At 62.8% G+C, this 23298-nt stretch overlaps 1 protein-coding gene across 1 annotated transcript in view; it reads left to right on the top strand.

Moving 5' to 3' along the window:
• Positions 1-5611: 5611 nt before the first annotated feature.
• The window catches only part of IGSF9B (immunoglobulin superfamily member 9B), a 40174-nt gene continuing 22487 nt past the window's right edge, over positions 5612-23298 (top strand). The window contains exons 1-9 of the mRNA XM_059829635.1: positions 5612-5675; positions 13427-13624; positions 14772-14918; positions 16458-16609; positions 17746-17863; positions 18700-18841; positions 18964-19109; positions 21603-21745; positions 22635-22775. Of these exons, the coding sequence (XP_059685618.1) occupies positions 5612-5675; positions 13427-13624; positions 14772-14918; positions 16458-16609; positions 17746-17863; positions 18700-18841; positions 18964-19109; positions 21603-21745; positions 22635-22775 (1251 nt within the window). The remainder of the gene's footprint in view (positions 5676-13426; positions 13625-14771; positions 14919-16457; positions 16610-17745; positions 17864-18699; positions 18842-18963; positions 19110-21602; positions 21746-22634; positions 22776-23298) is intronic.

The following is a 23298-nucleotide window of genomic DNA, read 5'->3' on the forward strand; positions in this document are numbered from 1 at the left end:
ACGTGCTGTGCCCATGCTCCCCGCGCGGGGAGGTGTGTTCCCAGTGCCAGAGAGGCCCAGTGAGTAATGGGGTGGGCGGCAGTGCCGGGGTGCCGTGGGGGGGGCGGGAGCGGCAGCGCTGTGCTGCCAGGCTGGAGGGGGCTGCAGTTGGTGGCACTGAGCAGAGCACGCTCCGGCACCCTTTTAGGGTGGGGGGGACCACTGCCAGCCCCAGGAGTGCTGGGGGGGACGTTCCCCACCGGAGGGCAGTAGGATGGGGGGCTATGGCACCAGCATGGGGACAGTCAGCCTTGTGCCAAGGGTGAGACGGGTCCCCGGGGAGGTCGGTGGTGCCTTGCTGCCCCTTGCCTGGGGGAGCAAACCCCGGCCCATGGTGCCTGGAGGTGGCTGCCGTGGGTCCGGGGTCTCGCACCCCGCCTGGGCTGTACCTGCCCCAGCCAAGGTCCCACGGAGCAGTGTCACGGGGCTGAGCCCAACTTTCCCTGTCCGGCACTGGGACAGGGATGCCTTGCACCACGGAGAGAAATATTTTGGCAGGAGAAGTAGGTGACGAGATAAGGATGGGGTATCGCATTACCGGAGTCGGATCCTTCTTTGAGGTTAATAAGACAAGACAGACAATTGCTGCTGCTTGATCCAGGGAGTGTTATGTGAGTGAGTCTATTAGTGGGCTGATGAGTAATCAGCTACGTTGGAGACCTGCTAACGGGAGGAAAAAGTTGTTAACGTGACTCAACTGACCCCTCTTCGCAGAAGTTAGTGTGTCTTTTCTGAAATACCACAGGTGGATTGTTCCATGACTTGGACGTGGAGCCGGGAAGGCATGGCAGGATATTCCTCCTTGCTTGCCAGCTGGAGTCACGAGCGGGTGATGAGCCACCAGCGACAGGAGAGGGGACGGGGAGGGAAGGAGTTTAACCCCGCTCGGCGTGAGCCGAGCCCATCTGCCTGCTTGTCCTTCAGTGACTCCGTCAACGGGCTTTTTTGGTCTTTCCCGTGGCAGGCTCACTGTGCACGCAGCGACGCTGCAGGCTGGCTCAGCGTTTCCATGCTCAGCTCCCGCGTTTTGAGGGCTCCTGCGTGTCCCTGCCCTGAAGCTGTCTTCCTCGCTGCGGTGGCAGGGATGGGACGGGCTCCCTTCTCCCGGTCCCCGTGCGGAGTGGGGAGGAGATGACAGCTGGGCGATGTGGGATGCTGTGAGACACCGAGTCCCACTTTCCGAATGTGGGCCGTTGCCTCCCGAAGTGCAGGAGGCAGCTCTCCCGGGAGATCAGGTGTTGTGAGACTCGTGACTCCACCATGCAAATGCTGGAGGCTGTGAATAATCATGTACTTGTGCAGGGAGACTCAGCCCCGCGTGGGCTGGAGCATCCCGCGGCCAGGCAGGAGGCAGCTGAGCCCGGATCTCCTGCTCTCCCGGCCGGATTGCCGGCAGCGAGGGGCCAGGAGGAGAGCGGCAGCGACCCGCACCCCGGGAAGCCTGGTTTTCAGGTCAGCCCCTCTCCAGCGGCAAGTATTTTTGCTGCCCCATGTGAAGGCTGAACCAGAACCTCGCGGCTCCGAGGGCTGGAAATCTCTGAATTACCAGCCTGGACTCATAGTTCATTCCCTCTTTTCTTGTGCTGATACCCAAACTTAAACCCCTGTCCCTGATCCTGAGAGCCAAGTCCCAGGGAGGTGGCAGCAGGGCTTGACCGGGGCTGCGTCGCTCCCAGACGATCCTGCGTGCGATGGGGAGAGCTGCATCCCCCAAGTCTCTTGCTCTTGTGCTAATCCGAGGAGTCCTCCCTCATCTGTTAGAGTTTTCCAAAAAAACCCCAAAAGCAATGACATTTTTATCCTTCTTGTTAGGCAAAGTGGTAAATTTATCGCTGGGCAGTTGTCAAGTGACTCAGCTGTGCGTGGTAGGCTGTGCTCTCCGTGGCTGTGCGGTGGAGGGCAAGGGCAGTCTTACTGGGTCCTGGTCGGCGATGAATCCTTTTTTCCCCTTCCCGTCTCCTTTCGAGCCGGGGAGACCACGGGCATCCCCAGGCCAGTGGCACGAAAGACGGATACGGCTCAGGCCAGCGAAATGCTGCTGCCAAAGCTGCTCTGCCTTGGAAAGAAGAAGGGATTCACCTGCTAGGCGGGAAGGTGTCGGCTCCAGGGCCACCTGCATCCCACGGGGACCGCGTCGCCGTGCCCTGTGGGGACGGGTCCGGGGCGTGCGTGGGTCCGGGGCGTGCGTGGCTTATTTGGCTCCGGCTCATTCGCCGGGAGCTGGTCTCGGCAGGGAGGGCTGCCTGCCTGCCTCCCACATGGCGGGGTGGCTGTGGCCGAGGACCTGGGTGCTCCTTGCCTTGCTGCCGGCTGCCTTCGCCCGCTCCCAGCTCTGCCACCGCAGACTGACGTGAAAGTACACGGAGTGCCCTGTTCATGTAAATAAACCCAGCTATAAATAGAGAGGGAGAGAAGTGTGAAAACAGTGGGGAATGGATTTCATAAAACCAGCAAATTAGTCTGGAGAAACAAGGGTGTGAACCGGCAGCCGTGCTCCAATCCGAGCCCATATTTCCCGTTTCTTGAGGGATGCTGGTGGGGCCCCTGTGCTGTGCTCGGCTCGGAGAGGTGCGCGCCAGGGGTGGGGCTGGGTTCTCCCCATCTGCCGTGGGCTCCTGATGCCTCCCGGGTTGGGCTGTGTTAGCGCAGGTGTCATCGATGCCCTTAGTTATTTTTTTTTTCTCTTTGAAATTGTGGCAAAACCCAGCTAAAGACATGAAGGTGATCTGGCTGGTAGCACGGACTCTAGCTGGACCAGGCTGTGTCGACTCCGTCCAGCTGGACGAGGGTGGATGGAGCTCTGCCGGCCTTGGGCTTGCTCCCTCGCGGGCAGGAGGTGATGGCTGGGATTCTTTGGGTGCTTTGAAGCCAGCAGGACCGGAGTGGGAAGGGTGCTGGCCAAGGGGCTGTGCCCTCCCGAGCTGCTGCAAACCTGACTTTCAGGAACCAGGCTGTACCCACCCGGCTCGGCGTGCGATCCGGAGAGCAGCTTGAAGAGCACAACCACCCCAAGGCAAGGGTCATCCTTGGCTCTGCCAACCCCGCCAGCCCACCCTGCGGATTTGCAAGCTTTCACTGCAGACCTCAGCACTGAGAGCTGAGTCAGATTTTTATGAGGTCCTGGATTTTGCTGGGGAAGCGAACTGCCCGGGAGCTGGCGTGCGCCTGGGCTGGGGGATGCTCTCTGCCGGGCCTCGTGCTGCCCGCAGGTCCTCGTCTCCAGCCGAGGGCCGTGCCAGCGCCCCATCCTCCACGAGCGTAATCGCGGGCAGGAGGTGTGGGATGCTCCTCAAACGCTTGCAACCTCTACAAGGGTTGGCTTTTTTTGCCTCTTTCCAGTACAGGCGCGGGAAGAAGAAGTGGGAAGATCAGCAGCTGCTCAAACCTCTCCCCAGATGCTCTCCCAACGGTGTGGGCAAGGGGAAGACTGGGAGTGCTGGGGACAAAACAGCGTGCCCCCCTCTCCACCCGAGCCTGTCCCATCCTGGGCTGCCTGTCATCTCAGGGGAAGTTCAGCGGCCCGTTTCTCCCGCTGGCACGCTCCTCGGGGAGCGAGCCCGGCTGTTTGCCCATCTGGCGTCACCGGAGGTCTTTGCAGGGAGGAGAGGGTGGGCTGAGATGGGAGAGCACAGGCGGACTTTCTGTTTTCTACCTATTTTCCATGGAATCGGACCCCAGTTCTCTCTTTTCAAATGGAGGGGTGTGCTCAGCAGGGCACAAAGCTGTGCCAGGGACACAATGGAGGGGACAGGGTGACACGGAGCTGTCGCAGGGCGTAGGGGTGGGGGCGAGCGGCGTCGAGCAGGAGCAGGGGGAGGTGACACAGGTGGTTCAGGGTGGCGGGAGGAGGTGGTACCACTGGTGCAAGGGGCGGCAGCGGCACGGAGCCGGTGCTGGGTGTGAGGTGGCCGGTGAACGTGACACCAAGCTGTGGCAGGTGGCGAGGAGGTGGCGGAGCGGTGCAGGGTCCTGGCAGAAGTGACAGCGAGCTGGTGCAGGGGACAGGTGGCACAGCTGATGCAGGGTGGCGGAGGGATGACACCGAATCTCTGCTGGGGGTGCAGATGGTGGGAGGGACATCACCCTGGGTTGATGCGGGGTACAAGGTTGCGGTGGCACTGGGCAGGTGGCAGGGACGTGACCCCAAGCTGGTGCAGGGTAGCAGGGGCAGGTGGCACACCGATGTTGGTTGGGGTGATGCAGAGCTGGTGCAGGGGGCAGGTGGCTCAGCCCGTGGTGGGGAGGTGACCCTGCGTGTGTGCAAAGTGGCACTGGGGTGTCAGAGAGGTGGTGTATGGCAGCAGGGGCAGGTGGCAGAGCTGGGGACAGGGAGGCGACACTGTGACGGTGCAGGGGAGACATCTGGGAGCAGGGAGGTGACACTGAGCTGGTGCAAGGGGCACATCTGGGAGCAGGGAGGTGATGCTGAGCCGGTGCAGGAGACACATCTGGGGACAGGGAGGTGATGCTGAGCTGGTGCAGGGGACACATCTGGGAGCAGGAAGGTGACGCTGCGCCAGTGCAGGGGCCACATCTCGGGGCAGGGAGGCAACACTGTGCCCGTGCACGGGACACATCTGGGAGCAGGGAGGTGACACTGAGCCGGTGCAAGGGGCAAATCAGGGGACAGGGAGGTGACGCTGAGCTGGTGCAAGGGGCACATCTGGGAGCAGGGAGGTGACGCTGAGCCGGTGCAAGGGGCAAGTCAGGGGATAGGGAGGTGATGCTGAGCTGCTGCAAGGGGCACATCTGGGAGCAGGAAGGTGACACTGTGCCAGTGCAGGGGGCACATCTGGGAGCAGGAAGGTGACGCTGCGCCGGTGCAGGGGGCACATCTCGGGGCAGGGAGGCGACATTGTGCCCGTGCAGGGTACACATCTGGGAGCAGGGAGGTGACGCTGAGCTGGTGCAAGGGGCAACTCAGGGGACAGGGAGGTGATGCTGAGCTGGTGCAAGGGGCACATCTGGGAGCAGGGAGGTGACACTGAGCTGGTGCAAGGGGCAACTCAGGGGACAGAGAGGTGATGCTGAGCTGCTGCAAGGGGCGCGTCTGGGGACCGGGAGGAGGCGCCGCTGCGGGGCGGGTGGCAGGGCCGGTCGGGAGGTGACCGGTCGGCGGAGGTGACCCCGAGCAGTGCCGTGCCGTGCCGAGCCGCGCCGTGCCGACGCACCGCCCGCCGCTCCCGGCAGTGCGCATGATACTGCGGCGCAGGGGCCCCGCGCGCGCCAACCCACCTTGAAACGGGCCCGGGCCGCGCCGCCGGCCAATCACCGCCCACTCCGCCGGGGCGCGGCCAATGGGCGGCGGGCGGGGGCGGCACCGAGCCGCTAAAGGGCGCAGGCTAGGCTGCGCCCCGCGCCGTGCGGCGGAGGGCAGGTGCGGCGCGGCGGCGGCATGGGCGCGGGCATGGGCGCAGCGGCGGCGGCCGGCGGCCGGCCCTGAGCCGCCCCTCCGGCCCGGCCAGCCCCGCGGCGGCCCGGGGAGCCCTGCCCCGGCCCGGCCAGCCCTGCCCCGCCCCGGCCGGGCCGCCCGGCGGGCGGAAGATGCTGCGCACCGGGGGCCGGTAGTACTATGATTTGGTATGTGGCCGCTTTGGTAGCAAGTGTGCTCGGCGCCCGCGGGCTGCCCGTCCAAGGTGAGTGGGGCTGCGGGCCGTCCTCCTCCGGGATGCCCCGGGGCAGGGCGGGGGGGGGCCGCCGGGCTCTCCGGGGCGGCGGCGGGGCCGCCTCCGCACCCCCCCCCCCCCCCCCTTTCCCTCCGCGTACCGGCGGCGGGGCGGGGATGCGCGCGCCCCGGGGAGCTCGCCCCGGGCGGGGGGTTTGCGGGGCCCGGGGGTGCGGCGCGCTGCGGCTCCCGGGGGGGGGTTTGCGTCCCCTCCGGCGCCCGTGCGGGGGGCTGAGCGCTGCCCGCCTCCCCGGGCGCCGGTGCTGCGGCGGGGCGCTGGCTGGTTCTTTATTCCTTCATTCCCCGCTGCCGGGGGGGAGCTGGGGGCAACGGCGCATCATCCGCAGGCGCGCAGCGGGTTTTTTTTTTTTTTGCAGTGACCTCCCGGAGGGCAGCGGCTGCGACTCGGGAAGTTGAGGAGGCAGGAGCCGGTAGCAGACCCCGGCGCTCCGCCGGCCCCCCCCCCAGCGCTCGGGGGCTTGGCAGTCCCCTTTGGGAGAAGGCCCCCGGGTGCGAGTCCTTGCGGGGGGAGAGGCGGGCGGTGGCCCCCGGCCGGGGCCGGAGCACAGGCAGGAGGGGGGCGAGCGTTTGTCGGCCCCCCCCGCGTTGATTCCCCAGCCGGGGGGAGCAGCAGGCGGCAGTTGCCCTTCCCTGCAAGGGTAGCCCGGCTGGGCAAGGAGAAACGCCAAAGGGATGCGGTGCCTTCCCCCGCAGCGCCCGTGTGCTCCCGGCTGCGGGTTTGGGGGTGACTTTGCTCCCCCCTGCCCGAGGGAGGCTGCCCTCCTTCCCTGCCCCCCCACTGCAGGCTGGCTGCTGCGCCGGGGTAAACTGAGGCACAGGGTTGTCCAAGGTCAGGAGGGAGACAGCAGCCGGGAATATCCCTGATTTTCCTGCTCTGCCTTCCTTTTCTTCAGCCCCCTCCCTCCCCGCAGGTAGAAGGGGAGCTGCCTGCCGCTGGTGCGGCACCATCTCCCATCCCCACTACCGGTACCTCGCCGGGCGCAGGGTGGTCCCTGCACCCCGGTGGTCCCTACCCAGGATGGGACCCGGGAGCTGCGCCCGGGGTGTCACCGAGCCCTGCCCGTGGGGATGCGGTGGCTGCCGGCAGCGAGCGAAGGCGAAGCCTGGCTGGCAGCCACCGCCGCTCCCCGCAGCGCGGGGCAACACCGCCTCGGCGGGTGGGTTGGGAGGGGGCACCTCGGCACGTGCCGGGGCACCACAGCCCCCGCCGCATCACCGCGCTCCTCGAGCGCGCGGGGGTCACATCTGCGACCTGCCAGGCTCCCTTGGCATCCCTGCCTGGCAGCCGGCTCCTTGGAGGTGGGGGGGTCAGGATGGGGCCAGCCTTTTGGGGGAACAGGGCCCCTCTTGCTGCTGAGCTGCGGCCGGCCGCTGCCTGCCTGAAATGCATCCTGCGGCGTGGCACGGCAGTGGTTTGCAGCAGCGGTTTGTAGAGGGATCCTCTGCCTGGGAGAGGAGCGGAGCGGGGACTTCAGCACCTGGGAACTTGGGAATACCCTGGAGCCACTTGGATGGGGCTCCCAAACTGGTGCCTGGGTGGGTGGGTGCCGGGGACCCCGGGTGCGTGGGTGCTGCGCGTACGGAGCGGCGCGTACGTGATGAATGAGCGTGCTGTGAGTAATGCGTGGGGGGGTGCTGCGGGCCGGCGCGGCCCCCGCAGGAGGGCTGCGTGGGGACGGGAGCCCGCGGGACTCACCCCGGCTGCTACAGTCCCTTGGCCCCAGCGCCGTCCCCTCCTCACGGGGGGCTGTCACCCCACATCACCTGGGGACAGGGCTTCGGAGCAGGGCTGGGGCTCGCCATGCGCCGGTGCCCTTGCCGCAGCTTTTCCCCTGGCCGTGGCCTTCCTCCCCATGCTGCCTCCTCCTCGCAGAGCCAGGCTGAGATGCGGCGGTGCTGGCACCGGGCAGCCCTCTTGCCTGGCCCAGCTCTCCCAGGGCTTTCCAGGCGTTAATCGGCTCAGAGAGGGAAGGAGGGTGCGTTATCCTCTCTTACGGCATGGGGGAGGAGAGCCCGGACGTGACCACGCTGGGAGTGGGTGTCGGAGGAGGGATCCGGCCTCCTGGCAATCCCGGCGGTGCCGTGACGCCGAGGGGCTTTTCCTTCCTCTCCCACGAGCGTGACGCGGTGCTGCGCGGCGAGCGGGGATGCTTGCGGATCTGGCAGGCGCGGTTTATGGAGGGATGATTCGACTTCGCCAGCCCTGGGTGAGGGCTCCCGTCAAAGAGGTCCCCCCCTCGACACCGCGGCAGGTGACGCTCGCTGCGCTGACCTTGGCCGGTCGGAGCGGCTTGCCGTGTCGGTGCCGGCGCTGCATCCCCTGCTCGCTCCTGGCACAGAGCTGTCGCACGCGAGGGCTGGTGCCTCTTCAGCCGTGGAGGGGTTTGGACCGGCAACCGCCGGCTTTGGCACATGCGGCTTTGGCCCCACTCTCTGGCAAGGGGATGGTTTGGCACTGGGATCGGCCAAGGGGGTTGGCCCAGCTCCCATTTCCATCCTTCCCTGGAGGATTTCTGCTCCTCTGGACCTGTTGGATGGGAGCGTGTGGGGCAGAGGGGGATGTGCGCGTCTCCGTTGTTGACTTGGCTTTCCGGAGGGTTTTTGTGGTGATGTTTTCCCGACTCGGTTGCCTTTCAACTTGGAAGATGCAGTTTCGTTGGTGATGGGTGGACCCTGCAAGTTCCTCTCCGGAGCTGCGGCAGGATGGGTTAGCTCCCATGCACCACCAGTCCTCCGTCTTGGAGGTCGTGGCTTCAGGCTGGAAGAGAAGCCCTGCAGATGGGCGAGCAGCGGGTCCAGCTCCGTGCCGTGCTGGTGGAGGAGTCCTTCCCTCTCCCTTCCCCTGCGGTAGGCATCTCCCGAGCTGGGGGCCGTGAGCGACCAGCTGGCCTTTGGAAAAACAACTCCCTTCCTCCTGCTTCATGATGGAGAGGCTGGCGTTGGTGGGAGGGCTGCCTGAGCCAGGAACAGCGTGATTCAGGAGCTGCTGGCGGGCAGCTCGGAGCGCTGCCTGCATCCCAGTTACTAGTCGGAGGGCTGTGCAGGCATCGGGGTGGTATGCGCTGCTCAGTGGGGAGGGTGATGCGGGCAGCCTGCCCATGGGTACCGGTGCGATGTGGGTCTGGATGATGCGCTGGGTTGGCGGGCACAGCACCCTGGCTGCGCTCTCTGGGTGCAGGAGGTCTCCCCTGGGAGCGCTTTTGGCTCCAGCCTCCCGCCACAGCTGCTCGCTCGGCCCCACGGCATGGGGAGGGAGTTCGCGGGCAGTGTGCAGGTAGCTGCTGGTCGTTGCTGGGAGATGATGGCTCCCATGAGGCGGCTGCTGTGCGGTACATGGGGATGCTCTACGCCGGGCTGGTGGCGTTTAGAGGGAGGGGATGCCGGGGACCCCGAGGTGGGAGTGGGGACACTGGGGTGACCGTGGGGAAGTCGTTTTCTTGCATGCTCCATCTAAGCACTTATCTGCACTAACACACGTGCTTGCTGAGCTGCCACGCAGCTGGGCACCGTCCCACCTGTGTCATCCTGAGGAGTGGGGACCCACTGTGGCGGGTGGGGGGCTGCTGTGGGGCAGCACCCCGGGCATGCATGCTCCCCTGGGGGTGCCAGGGCAGCTGCCTGCCTATGTGGGGATGGTGTTGGTGGTCCTGCAGGACACCCCTTGTCCCTGGGGATGGGGTTCAAAGTCACCATCTTGCCGTGAACGGGGTGCCGAGCCACCCCTCGCAGCTAATCCTGTTCCTCCGCCGGCCCCGCGTGACCTTGAGGCATGTCACTTGACCTGCGCGCCGTCCTCCATCCATCTGGAAAATCGGGTTTAAAAGGCAGGAATTGCGCTGAAAGCCCAGATGCTGCTTTCCAGCTGGGGGAGGAGGCGAGGGCTGTGCTCCTGGCCCCTGGGGCTGCCCCCCACCAGGAGACAGGCAGATGCTCTCGGGGGGCTGTGGGTACCCCCGGGTGGGTGGGGGGGGACTTAGCTTGCAGGGGGGGTGCAGCCCCCAGTGAGCTGTTGGGGAGACGGGGGTCAGGCAGCTCTCCCCCCGATCCCGTGCACTGGCTCGGCAGCCTGGGTCCCTGCGGTGGGTGGTCCCCATCCCCCCCGCCCCGGGCTGCGGTTGCTGCTCTCCTTCCCTGCCAGACTTCATATGCCACACCGGTGGCCTTGTCCTCAGAGATCCCCGCCATATCCCGCCTCTACCGATGTGAGTGGGATGTGTCAGAGCAGATCTCGTCTCCGCTCGGCAGGGAGGAGAGGTCCACGGGCTCGGGGCCGCACGCCTGCTCCCTCAGCCATCCCCACGGGGGGACAGGGGTGAGGACGAGTGCCTGGGATCAGGGAGGGGGGGCATTGCAAGGAGATAGCGGCACCTCCGTGCCTGTTAGCAGGCTGCAAGGTGATGGTGGGTCAGGACGGGATCCCCTCTCTGACCCTGGGGCAGGGGTGTCTGCAGGGCAGGGCAGCCTTCCCGGGCGTTATTTCATTTGGAAACCGGCTCTGCCGTGGCTGCATCCTTCTCACGAAGCATCTGTAGGGAGGGTCCTGCTTCGGCGAGTGCCCCTGAGATGCTGGGTACCCCAGCTTCACAGAGGCCTGTGTCGCCTTACATCTCTGCTCTCAGGATGGGAGTAATTGGATGCCCAGAGCCGGGCGAGGGTCTTCCCAGCCTCGGCATCGCCATCCTGGGGAGCCCCATGGTGGCACCGTCTCTCCGCGGCGGCAGCATTCCCTCCTCTCCCTTTGGGATGCTGTTCAACTCCACCTCCGCATCTTGTATTCTTGCCTCCTGGCACACGGCGTGCTTTTATTTTTCCTGGATCTGCTTGGATGACGAAGCCTGTTGATTACTTGTTTTTCTTTACGAGGCATCCCCCAGCTTCATGCGAGCTCCTGCATTGAGGGGGGAATTGGGGTTCACGTTCCCGCTGTGGCTCCCTGATGTTGACCCTATTTCCAAACTGCAGGTTAAGCCTTGAAACCCCTCTGAACTTGGCTGGGAAAATCAAGCGAGTTTAAAAATACCTCGTCTGTTTGCACTCTGTTTCTGCTGGCGTCTGCGGGTTGTTTTCAAGCGTTTCCCCACAAATGTGGGGGTGAGAAACACTTCTTCGAATTGAGAGCTGCGGTCTCCATTGCTCGTGTGCCTTCAGAAGCCGGGACTTGGAAGGAAGACCTGGTCAGGGCTGGGAGCGCAGGGTTAGCGGGTTGGGAAGTTGGGGAGAGCCAAGGTGGGGGTCTGTAAAACATCTCCCCACTGCTTTCCCCATGGCTCCAGAAGTGGGGACGGGAGGGCACGGGGGCCGGTGGCGGGGCGGGTGGCAGCTGGGGAGAGCCAGGGGCCGGTTAGCCGCCGTGGCTGCCAGTCGGCCGAGCGCGTGGGGAGGCAATGCTCAGCCGTGCGTGCGATTCCCCACCGGCCTTGTGATCAGACACCGGCGCTGCGAGCTGCCAGGGCTGACCTATTTTCCTACGCCCGGGCAGCCCTGGCCAGGCGTGGGTCCGGGCGGAGCGGCTGGCTCGTCCCTTCCCTGGGGATGTCACCCACTGGTTTGCTGGGCAGCCAGTCAGGGGATCCCGGTGTAGGGCTGCGAGTGTGGCTCCCCGGTGGCCATCCCCAGGGCGTCTGGGCGGCCTCTTGGCTGGCATGCTTCTCCAGCTGGGCAGGCATCAGCATCCCAGGCTCCGTTTGGCGTTGAGATGAAAACCAAGACCCCACCTTGGTACCCAAGGAGCTGGTGGGCTGGGGCAGGCGGGGGGCTCGGGGAGGGGCTGGGGCGCTGCCCCCTCCATCCCCTGCCGCCGGTGAAAAGCAGGACTGTCCCTTTGAAGGCGGCGAGGTGCTGGGGACCCGCTTGCTCGGGGAAGCGCGTGTCCTTGGATGCTCTTGAGCAGCACGTGACTGCTGCTGTCCCTGATCGGCGCAGGGGGGCCCTGGGCAGGGAGGGGGGTTCCCAGCCCCGCAGCCCAGCACCCGGGGTGGGCACAGCGGGGTCAGGATGGGTCCTCGCAGCTTTTTGCCGGGGTGGCAGGGGAGGGCTGATGCCATCCCCGCTGTCAGGGTGCGAACGCTTGAGCTCATCGGCGATGCAGTGATAACGAGGCACGGAGAGGTGCGAGAGTGTCGTCAGGGTGGTGCAAAGTCAGGGGCAGGAGCGGGGTGCGCACGTGTGCGTGCACATTGCATGCGTGTGCACAGCGTTCCCCCAGCCCGGATGGGGTCCAGGCGGGTACGTGGCCGTGCGGGACCCCCGTAGCAGGGCTGGGTGACTGCACTGGGTGTGCAATGCAGCATCTGCTCCTTGCAGATGGTTCACAGCTTTGCACCCCAGCATCGCCCTCCCTGCTGCCACCAGCCAGCCTTCCCCGTTAAACAGCTGCCATCCAGCCCCGGCGCCTGCCTTGCCGGTGCTGCGGGGACCAGGGATGCCCGGTTGGCCGTGGGGCTGTGCTCCTCTGCAGCATTGCACCTTGCAGCGGGGAGGGGGTTTTGGCTGGGGCTGCCGGCAGAGCCGGCTTTGCCCGCTCCCCTTCCCGTGGGGGCACTCGGCCGGTGAGCCCGTGGGGTGGCACAGCGCGGGCCTCTCGCCGGTACGCGCTTGTGCCAGAGCCAAAAATAGCCGGTGATGCTCGGCTCCCGCGGCGGGGAAGCGGTGATGTCACTCGCCGCCAATCACCGGCGGCCCCGAGGAGCAGCGCGGAGGAGTGGGAACGTGCTTCCCCGAGCATCCCCCCTGGAGCAGGCAGCGGCTGTGTGTGCCAGGAAAAGGGGGGCCCTTCCTTGGTGGGAAGGGAGACGTGGGGTTGAACCCTGTGCCTGCAGTTTTGGGGACCCCTTCTTGGCTCCCCCCGGCCCTGGGTTTCCCTCTCCCGTTCTGAACGCCGTGCTGAGGATGCAGCTTGGCTGCTGATGGCGTGAGCAGGATGACGACAGGCTGCAGCTGAGCGGGGAGGCACAGCCCGGGTGGAGCAGTGCCTTCGTTTGAGGCTGAGACCAAAGCCCTGTTTAATTACCCCGGCCGGGGCCAGGCAGGAGGAGCAGGAGCAGGGTGCCAGACTTGATGCGCAAGTCGCAGCCGGGTTTCAGGCCTGGGGCTCTTGGGGACACGCGAGGACAGGCGGGCTTGGCTGGAGCATCACTGCTCCCGAGGCTCGGCCCGCCCTGGGATGGCTCCTGTGGGAAAGCCAAATCCCCGGGCGTGCCGGAGCTGCGGGTTGGTGGTCCCTGCACGCTTGGTCCTGCTCACCGGAGGATGCGGGGGCACAAGCGGGGCTGCAAAAGCAGCCTTTTCCCTGCTGTGGGGATGCGGGGCAGTCTGTGACGGTGCTGCTGGGTGGGAAGCATCGCTGGGCATGCTCCGCGTGCCCAGAGCAGGGGGTCCCCAAAACCCCCGTGGGGTCACTGGGCACGACCCTTGCCCTGGCAGGGAGGGCGGAAGCCATCCTGGAGCAGCAGGTGCTGATGGTCACTGTCCTGAGTCCTGCGGTGGCTCGGGGTGGCCCTGGAGCTGGGTGGAGGGGCTTGGGGAACCCCCCTTGGTTTTGGGGCAGGGGAGACCCAGAGGCTGCCCTTGGTGGAGCCAGGGGGTTGGGGACAGGCATCGTCTCCGCTGTGGCTCTCCCGGGGGTGCCGGTCCTCTGGCTAACACCGATGCTGGGGTGCGGCAGCGGGATCAGCCACAGTTTCTTCCTTCGCCCCCTCGCAGGTGCCCTTGGCTCGAGGGAGGAGCCCGAGTTCGTGACCGCTCGCGCTGGCGAGAGCGTGATCCTGCCATGCGACGTGATCCACCCGCTCACGGGGCAGCCCCCTCCCTATGTCGTGGAGTGGTTCAAGTTTGGCGTCCCCATCCCCATCTTCATCAAGTTTGGGTTTTACCCTCCCCATGTGGACCCGGAGTATGCTGGTGAGTCTGGGGGGGCGCGGGGGTACGAGGGGGATGTGCCGGGTCCTGGCCATGGTGCAGCCCGGGATGCACGGCTCCGCTGCATCTGCTCCTCTGTCGGAAACCGTGCGGGCTCTGCCTCTCATTGCTCGCTTTCCACCCAGTTGGTTTTAATTAAGCAGCAGTGCTAGGAAGCCAGCTGGGCTGCGTGGGACGGGAGCAAGCGAGGCAGAGAAACCCAGGGTGACGCGTGGTGGCAGCGGCTGCTGCTGCTGCCGCTGCGCCCCAGAGCAGCTGTGAGCCTGGGGGGGGATGCTGGGGGGACAGCGGAGCTGGAGCTGGGGCCGCGTGCCGGGTGGAGGTGACAGGTTGGAGCCGTGGAGCCCATGTGGCCACTTGCCAACGTGCAACCAGCCCCACGTGGCCGGTAGCTTCTGGTGGGGTCTCTGAACTGGGGACCAGCCCCGAGTGTGGTGGCGTGGTGGGGCAGACCCATTTTAATATGCTGTTCCCTGGGGACCACTGTCCAGGGGACCTTCCCTGAGTCTTACCCTGCTTCCAGGCTCTGCAGGGCTTCCTCCACCCAAATTGCTCCGCTGGGAAGTGCTGTGGCGGGGAGGATGCCAGCACCTGAGCCTGGGCTGAGCCCTGCCAAACTCAGCTCATGCAGGAGGAATGCCAGAGCCCTGTGGCCGCTGTGCCGGGGCGGAGGTTTGAGCTGCTTTGCTGCTGGTCCAGTTTCCCTGATCTGTGCACGGGGTCAGCCGAGGGCCACTCTGCTTTTTGGGAGGCCGGGGAAAGGCTGTGGGGAGCGCCTGCTTGTCGCCTGTGCCGCCGCCAGCCCCCGGCTGGGAGCAGAAGGCCGGCGTCGCTGTGGGCAGACGCCGCTCGAGGCAGCTTGCCTGGCCGTGGCAGCTTGCTCTGCCCTCCCCAGACACGCTGCAGCCGGTAACACCGGCCCTAGCAGCGCTTTGCCGTGAGGTTCAACCAGCCCCAAAACCGGGGACGGTGGGGTGCTGCCCGACCCCACAAGCTGCTGCAGCCGCTCGGTGCCTGCACCGGGCTGGGGTGTCCCCTGCAGCGATGCTCCGGGGGGGCTGCTCCGGTGCTGGGGGTCCATCGCGCGGGGCTGGGGGCCGCCGAGCCGACGGCTGTGCTCTCCCCGCAGGCCGGGCCAGCCTGCACGACAAAGCCTCCCTGCGCATTGAGCAGGTCCGCTCCGAGGACCAGGGCTGGTACGAGTGCAAAGTGCTCATGCTGGACCAGCAGTACGACACCTTCCACAACGGCAGCTGGGTCCACCTCACGGTCAACGGTGAGCCGGGCACGGGGCGGGCGGGGGGCTGCGGCATGGCGGCACGGCTGCGGGTGGTGCCGAGGCAGGTTTCCCTTTGATTTCTGATGGGCGCTGGACCTTGATGGTAGCTGCGCCTTGCAGACAAGCGAGCCTGAAGCCATCCAGGCTGGCTGCTCCAGCCAGGGCGTGACTTAAAAAGGGACAAACTTTTATTAGGGATTCCACAGTTTAATTATGCAGAGGTTTTTTAAAGGAGAGACATCAAGAAGCGGGGCTGGGAACGAATCTCCTCTTAACAAACAGATCAGAAAATCAAATCTTTGTTTTCTTGAAATTCAGATTTACTCAAATTACTGTTTCATTTTATTAAGGCTGCATATTAAACTAGTTACCAAATTGTCGGTCTCCACATCAGGAGAGGTCTTTATTTTTAGCCCAGCAGCAGGGCTGTGCCTCTCCTGCTGCAGTGGGGCGGCTGGAGAGGAGGTGTGGGCACCGGCAGCTCCTCGCTGGTCTTGCCTGACCTTGAGCAATTAATTTAACCTTTCGCGGGGGGATGGCTGGGCTGCGGCAGGGAGCAGAGCCACCTAATTGAGCCCAATTAGTGAGCCGGAGCTTTGCAAATGGGGACCGTGCAGCACACCAGCCCTGTCCCTGCCCGCTGCCCTGCCTTGCTGCTGCCTCCTTTCCCCCCGCTTGCCCTCCTCCTGCCTGCACAGAGCTCGGAGGGCTTGGGAAGGAGGGTGAGAAGAGGAGGAGGATGGTGCCTTCTTCACCTCCACCACGTGCACAGATCCTGCAAACCGCCGGCCCAGGAGGCTGGAAGTGGCCATCGGTGCCCCAGATGCCCTGTGCCCCCCACCCCGGGCTCGAGCCCCTTTGCAAAATGGGGTGCTTTTTGGGTTTTATGCACCACGGGGCACGCAGGGGCTTAATAACAAAATAACTGTAATCCTCATAGCCCAAGGAATTGTTTTCAGGGGGAAGGCTGTGGCTTTCCCCCAGCACATTACAATGCTTAATTTTCTTAGGGGAAAATAAAAGTAATTTGGGGAGAAACAAAATATAATTCTTTTTTTCCCTGAGCAGATTAAATTGCCAACCTGTCTTCCTCGAAAGTGGGCTTTAACAACCGCTGGTAATTAGGGGCGGGCTGTAATCCTGCCAGCCTCTTTAATCAGGAAGGAGCCTTTCGATCTGCACTGCGGTGTTTTCCCGTGTTTTGACAATAGCAAGTTAATGTGCAACCGGGGGGGACGTGGTGCTGTGCCCTGGAGCTGGTGGGGAGGAGAGGGGACGGGGCTGGGGTGCCATGTGGCGGGGAGGGGATGCCCTTGGCGGGTGTCCCTGGGGACAGCCCCTGTGACAGCCGCTGTTGTCCCCATCCTTGCAGCCCCGTTTGCCTTTGGGGTGATCCCAGCCCCGCTGCGGGGATGTGCGGCATGTCCCCTGTTTGCAGGCGGCAGCCTCCCCTCTGTCCCCATGCCCCCCCCTCCCCAGACCCACAGTGGCCACGGGTGAGACAGGGGGGTCACGGCGGTCTCCCCTGCCCCGCAGCTCCCCCCACCTTCACGGAGACGCCGCCGCAGTATGTAGAGGCAAAGGAAGGCAGCAGCGTCACCTTGACCTGCATGGCGTTTGGGAACCCCAAGCCCATCGTCACCTGGCTGAAAGAGGGAGTCCTTTTGGGTGCCAATGCCAAGTACCAGGTAGGTGGGTGGCGGGGGCTGCTGCGGGGGCTCCGGGGTGCCGTGCTGGCGGGGATGGTATTAATGGGACCACGGTGGCGGCAGCTCTGTCATGCCTGGAGCCGGGCATGCTTTCTCAGCACTTCTTGCTGAGACGCCCATTTCCCCCCACCCATCTCTGCTGAGCAGCAGCCCCTAAGGCGACCTGCCCTTGGGTGCAGGCTAGAGACCCCCCAGGTGTCTAGGGCAGCCCCATTGCCTGCTGCTCCCTGGGGACTCTCGTCCTGGGGGCCGGTTACTGTGTTGGGGCCCGGAGATGGGGTGGGAACCGGAGCTTGGGGACGCGGTGTCCCCAGGCAGGGATGGGTGCTGTGGGGCTGGGGCAGGGGGGGTTTGGGCAGGGAGGGCTTTGCCTGCCTCCCAGGACCCTTTTTGCATCCTGGAGGCTCCCGGGGAAGAGATTCCCCCCCAAGCTGTAATTGGTAAATCAGGCATTGGAATCAGCGCAGGCACTAATGAGAGTAATTAGGAATCATTTGTTACTAATTGAAATAGAAGGATGAGGCAGAATGAGGCTGGGGGGGGAGCCTGGCTGGGAGCACGGCTCCCTGTGCACGGGGAGCTGCTACCCCAGAGGTGATGGTCCCTTCCCCGTCCTTTGTCAGCTGTGTCCCAGGGGAGGGATTCAGCCGATCCTCTTGCAGCTGCGAGGTGGCCCCGCAGGGAGGACGACGGCCGAGCTGGGGTCTCCCCCTCGTACCCCACCCCAGCAGTGGAGCTGGTCCCTCGGGAGCAGGGGATGCTCCGGCGAGGAGTCCTGCTCCTTGTGAAGCGCTGATAGTGCTGGGGTGCTTGGCAGGAGCGGTTTGGAGTCTGCCGCCTGCCAGTAACTTCTGCGGGAGATGAATATGTTGTGAGGGTTTTTTTTTTTCTTTTTTCCTTCCCCTTGGCGTCGAGCAGATATGCGTGTGTTGGTTTATTAATATCCGAAGTCTTGCAGAGCGGGGAAACCCGTTTCTCATCTGGCCCTAAAAACGCCGGCAGCTCTCTGCCGTGGGAAACGGGGAGGGAGGGAGGGTGCTGAGCCAGGGTTGGGGCGCATTCTGCCCCCCGGGGGTCCCTGCCCATGCTCCAGGGTCTTCCCTTGTCGTCCCCAGGTGAGCGACGGGAGCCTGACGGTGCTCTCCATCAGCCGTGAGGACAGGGGTCCCTACACCTGCCGGGCGTACAGCATCCAGGGGGAGGCTGTGCACACCACGCGCCTGCTCGTTCAAGGTGAGATCTTCCACCCGGAGCCCCTCCAGCTTGTCCTTGGCCGCTGGCATCCCCGGGGGGGCTCCATGGGGGGAACTCCAGGGACCACAGGGCTGTGGTGCTGCCCCGAAGCGACCCGCCGGCCGCGCAGGCTCGGTGTTGTGCAGGCTGCCCTGTGGCTCCGATTCCTGTTTGTAGGATGGAGAAATCCATTTAATTGGGGCACCGCGGTAACCATGTCGAAGCGGCCGTGCCGACGAACAGCCAGGCCCCGATGGCGGCTCGGTTTTGTTCGGGAAGCGGGGAAAAGATTGAGGCTGTCACAAAGCGCCTCGTCAGATAGCGGTGATGCATGGCAGGCCTCCTGCTCCTCGCTCCCTCTTCTATTAAATAAATCTTTAATTAGGTCAACAGCTACCAGCAGAGAGAGGAGCGCGGGGTGTCCTCTGCTCCGCTTTTGCCGTGGCAGCTATCTGTGGATGCTCGCTGCTGGCTCCCGGCAGTTTGCTGTTTTCCCCCTGGATTTTTCCTGTGGGTGATGCAATCCTGGAAACGTGCTTGGGATGAAGGGGAGCGTGAGCTCGTGTGCCCTGGGAGAAGCAGAGCCACGTGCCACGGGCGTGGGGTCCTCTCCCCAAAGCTGCAGAGATTAGGGGAAAGGGTTGGGAATAACAAGGCCACCGTCCTCCTCAAGGTCAGCCTGTGTGCCCCGTGATCCCGGGGGATCGGGGCCAGCTCTGCCCCGGAGCCCTCCGGCAGCTCCCAGTCAACGATGCTGCGATGGAGCTGAGCCTGAGCAACCTTTGTGGGGACACCTGTACTGGTAGGGGGGTGACACTTTTCTCTCCCCCATCCAGGACCTCCCTTCATTGTTTCCCCTCCGGAGAACATCACGGTCAACATCTCCCAGGATGCGCTCTTCACCTGCCAGGCCGAGGCGTACCCCGGGAACCTCACGTACCTGTGGTACTGGGAGGAGGAGAACGTCTACTTCAAGAAGTGAGTTTGCAGCCAGCGGCGCGATGTGTCCTCCTCCTGCTCCCAAATCGTGCTGGGGCCACTGACGGGGTGGGCATTGCCGCCGAGTCTCCCCGCGATCCTCCTCCCCTCTTCTCTCACAGTGACCTGAAGTTGAGGGTGCGGATCCTGATCGACGGGACACTGATCATTTTCCGTGTCAAGCCAGAGGATGCTGGAAAATACACCTGTATCCCCAGCAACAGCCTCGGCCGCTCTCCATCAGCCTCTGCCTACCTGACGGTGCAGTGTGAGTGCGGGCAGCGGGGCCTGATCCTGAGGGATGGGGCTGGGATTCATTATATCTGGCTCTGACGCAGCTCCGGAGGCTCTGTCATCCCAGTATGACCCACAGGGATACTGGGAGGCTCGGGTCGTTGCGACAGCAGCGTTTGGGTGGGCACGCAGTCCTCCTCGGCAAAAGGCTGGGAGTATCTCACGTGTGCTTGTAGGATGTGGGCAACAAGAAAGCAAATAGCCTGAGCGTCCTGGGCAGCACTGCTCAGCTGGGACTGGTGTCCACCTTTGATACAAGTGGTTTCTGGCTAGGTGGGCATCTTCCCACCGCTGCTGCTGGCACGCTGTCCTCATCGGCTGCATCATGTTGGGCAGGGAAACACCGGATCACGGCTCTCAGTCTCAACTACCTGCTTGTATTTTTTTGGTATTTATTATGGGGGCTTGTTCCAGCGGCATGGTTTTTCTGTGAGTTCGGTAGCTTTGCGTGTCATATTTTTCAGGCAGTAACTGATCTAAACAAGCGGGAGGAGAAGGGGCTGTAGTAGGAGCGTTGCTTCCCACGCTTGTTCTCCCGGGCTCCCCGGGTGGTAATGGGTAGTGTGCCACCGGCGTCCTGTGGCATTCGACAGTAATGGCCTCAATTGCTGCCGCTCGCAATTGCAATATTGCTCTGCTGTAAAAGACTGTAGTGCTTTTATTTTATAATGAAAGACAGGCTTGAGCAAAGTGGGCTCGCGACTTGGGTTTTGAAGGCTGCCTTAGAGCTGCTGCTTGTAGACCCAGCGCTGGTTAGGGGGAAAGCCCGTGCCAGTGAGGAGCCGCTATGAGAAGGGCTGGTAGGTCCAATCGTTTCCCTATGGGGACGGACGAAGGGGCAGGGGGACGGTGTCACTGGTGCCGTGCCCAGGCAGAGGCGTGATTAGGGGCTAGGATGTGCCCGGCTGGGCAGCTCTCGGGAAAGCGCGCAGCCTCAGGCCATTAAATCTGCCCTGCTGCTAATCCAGGACCACTCGTCAAGGCTGATAGCTGTTAAAAATAGCTCTAATGGCAGGAAAACCAGCGTTTGGACTATCTGCTCTTCAGACAGCCCTGCGAGGCTTCGGCGTGAGGAGGTGTGCTTGGCTTTTTGTGCTGCAAACCCCTTTCCTCCGGAGCAAACCTCATCTGTACCGGGGCTGATGCCTTGGGAGGGAGGCTTCCCACCCACTGAAGCTGCTGTCGGATGGGGACATGGCTCTGGGTCATTAGTGAGCCGGGCTGGCCCCCAGCCAGTGACCTAGTAGTGAAAGGCTCGATCCCATTACGCTCTCCCACGCCACTGAAGCCCTTGATTACATTTCCTAAGAGGTGGAGTCAAGCAGAGGGGGGGTAAAGCCTGCTCCATATGCAGCGCTTGGCAATCTGGGTTACGGTGCCATTGCCGGGGGTGCGTGGTTTCGGGGGGCAGTTGGGTTATGTGTTTCGGCAGGGAGGGAGCAGAGCTCCCAAACTTGGTAGCTTTTGCCCCAGGAAAGCAATAAGGAGAGGGCACCCCACATCCTCCATCCCTTCCTCCTAAACACCTTACCTTTGCCCCCAGCTTTCCGTTTTTGCATCAGCAGCGCAGGGATGCTGCACCCCAAAAAACCGTATTCATCCCTTAATGCAGCGTAAGCCCTGTCAGGATTTTCGCGTAACCTCGCGCTGCCGGTGTCTAGACGAGATTGTAGAAATACTCGCTCTTCTTATTAAAAGTAACTTTTTTTTTTAAAAAAGCTTCTTATTAAAGAAAGTCTAGATTCTCTCCAACCCACTCGCACTTAATTAAAAAGCTCTTAGAAGCACTGTTAATGACACATTCTAGACTGGAGGATTGCGAGACGCCTCGCTGCGTGGGTGGTGCAGCGTGGGGGGGTTAGGTATGTATTTTAGGCTTTTGCATCCCATTGGAAAGGGTGGAGGTGGCTGATGCTCGACGCGACCCAGCCTCTATGAGGCATGGGCTGCGAGTACAAACAGATAGGAGGTAAAGGGCTCACGGCAGCCTGGCCACGGATCGCTTCTCCCATCTCGGTTGCTGCCGTTGGTGTGTGTTAAGGCTCGGGAGTTGAAATAGTTTTCGTTGCTGGTGTGCAAAACCAGGCTGCAGGGCAGGTGGGTGGCTTGCTGGGGGTGCGCTGCCCCATGCACGTGTCCCGCAGGCTGAGCGTGATGGGGTGGCTTGGGCTTCAGCAGGACACAAGTCGGTGTGGATGTGAGAGCAGGTGTATTTAATGCTTCTTCTTAACTGCAGCTTTTAATGAGCCCCAGGTAGGAACACCCTGGGCATGAGTAAAACCTCCCAGAAATGCCAGGTATTACAGCGGATTTGTCAGTAGCAAACCTGGAGATAACAGCCTGTGGGAGCCGAGGTGGTGTTTGGGTTTGGAATTAATTATGAAAGCCGTGTAGATGCTCTGAAACCAGGGGGTGGGGGAGAGATGGGCTCCTTCCCTATGCTAACGTGGTGGTGCTGCTCTCCCAGATCCTGCCCGTGTGGTGAACATGCCCCCCGTCATCTATGTTCCCATCGGGATACATGGATACATCCGCTGCCCGGTCGAGGCAGAGCCCCCGGTCACTCTGGTCAAGTGGAACAAAGACGGACGTCCCCTACGAATCGAGAAGGTAACGAAGCCCCCGGGGAGGGACGCGTGGGGGCACGGAGAGGTTCGGTTCGGACCCTCGTGTCCTCTGCAAATGCCAGTGAGCATCACCGGGCACCCTGTGGGTCCAGCCGGCTGTCAGGAGAGAAGCAGCCCCATGGGTGGGATGACGCTGCTTTTCCTTATCAGCTGCGGGCAGAGTTAATTCGGGTTCTTGCGTGGAGCCCAGGGCGCCCGTAGACACGCTGTCTGCGTCTCCCAGACCTAGTGCCTGCTGCCCTCTAAAGTCACCTCCTGATGGCCCTGTTTTTTTTTTCCAATGGCAACTGATGATTAAAAGACCCTTTTAACAAGTCTTTGTCTTCCTATAATCACGGTTTGATAGTCTGAGCAGGGATATTAGCCATTAAATATTTAAAGAAAACGCTCAGTATTTTAAATTTTTTGCTAAAATATTAACGATCCAAAGTTTTAATTCCATTTAAACCTGTTGCTGCTGTGGGTTCCTGGCCCTTGATGCCCTCAGCCCCTTGGGTGGAGTTGGCTCCTTGGTGCCACCAGGATGAGTTTTACTTAGGGTGTGATAGATTCTGGTGTTAAATCTTTTGGGCAACTTGAAGACGCCTGGCTGTGTGTATGGAGGAGAGCAGCGGCAAGATAAACTGCTGTGTTGTCGGGTGCATACAGAGCAGGGCAACCCTTGCTGGGAGGGCTGCGTTTGGATGGGCTGATCTTGCCCACGTTTCCTCTCTCTGCAGTTGAGGAGATGGCTTGGATGCTGGGAATTGAATTGGGCATCTCCCGGGGACGTGACAGCCGCCCTGGGCTTAGGTGGGGGGCTTGGCTGACGAGAAAATAATAAGCTGTGGTGGGTGTAGGATAAATCAGCTCCTTCTTTCCTTCCGCTGCAGTATTCTGGCTGGAACCTGCTGGAAGACGGGTCGATCCGGATAGAGGAGGCAACCGAAGATGCTCTCGGCACTTACACCTGTGTGCCTTATAATGCCCTGGGTACGATGGGCCAGTCTCCCCCTGCCCGACTGGTACTGAAGGTAACTTGCCTGCTAAAATCCTTGCTCTGCAGCGGGCAGGTTTGTGCCATGGGTTGTGTCGTGCCATGGGTTGTGTCCTCCCCTGGGCTGGTGCCATGCCGAGAAGAGCTCCCGGGGCTGTGCGGGGTGCTGGAGTCCCAGGCCAGGTGCTGTGAACGTGTGGGGGCTTTGTGGAGGCATCTTACACTGTAGTTAGGCTTTTTTAACATGGATTTTGCAACGTGCATGTCACTCGTTCTGCCTTCCTGTTCAGCCCAGCGCTGCAGGGGAGGATGAAGTGGGGTTTTTTCCATGCTGCTTATTTGGTGGTTAATTCTGTGCAGAAATTGAGGTTTTACATTGCTTTTCTGAGCGCTTCTTTACGAAGTGACCTGAAGAAGGGCTCTGTGCCCCCAAACTTGTCCGCTCTTCCACCTACATGATGTGGCTTAGCAAAAACCTATTGCCTCTTGCTCTGAGCCTCGTCTCTTACCTGTGCTGAGAAAGGCAAACGCGGGCCCTCGCAAGCATCCTGGAAGGGGAA

Source organism: Gavia stellata, chromosome 26 (assembly GCF_030936135.1).
Source record: "Gavia stellata isolate bGavSte3 chromosome 26, bGavSte3.hap2, whole genome shotgun sequence".
NCBI lineage: Eukaryota > Metazoa > Chordata > Aves > Gaviiformes > Gaviidae > Gavia > Gavia stellata.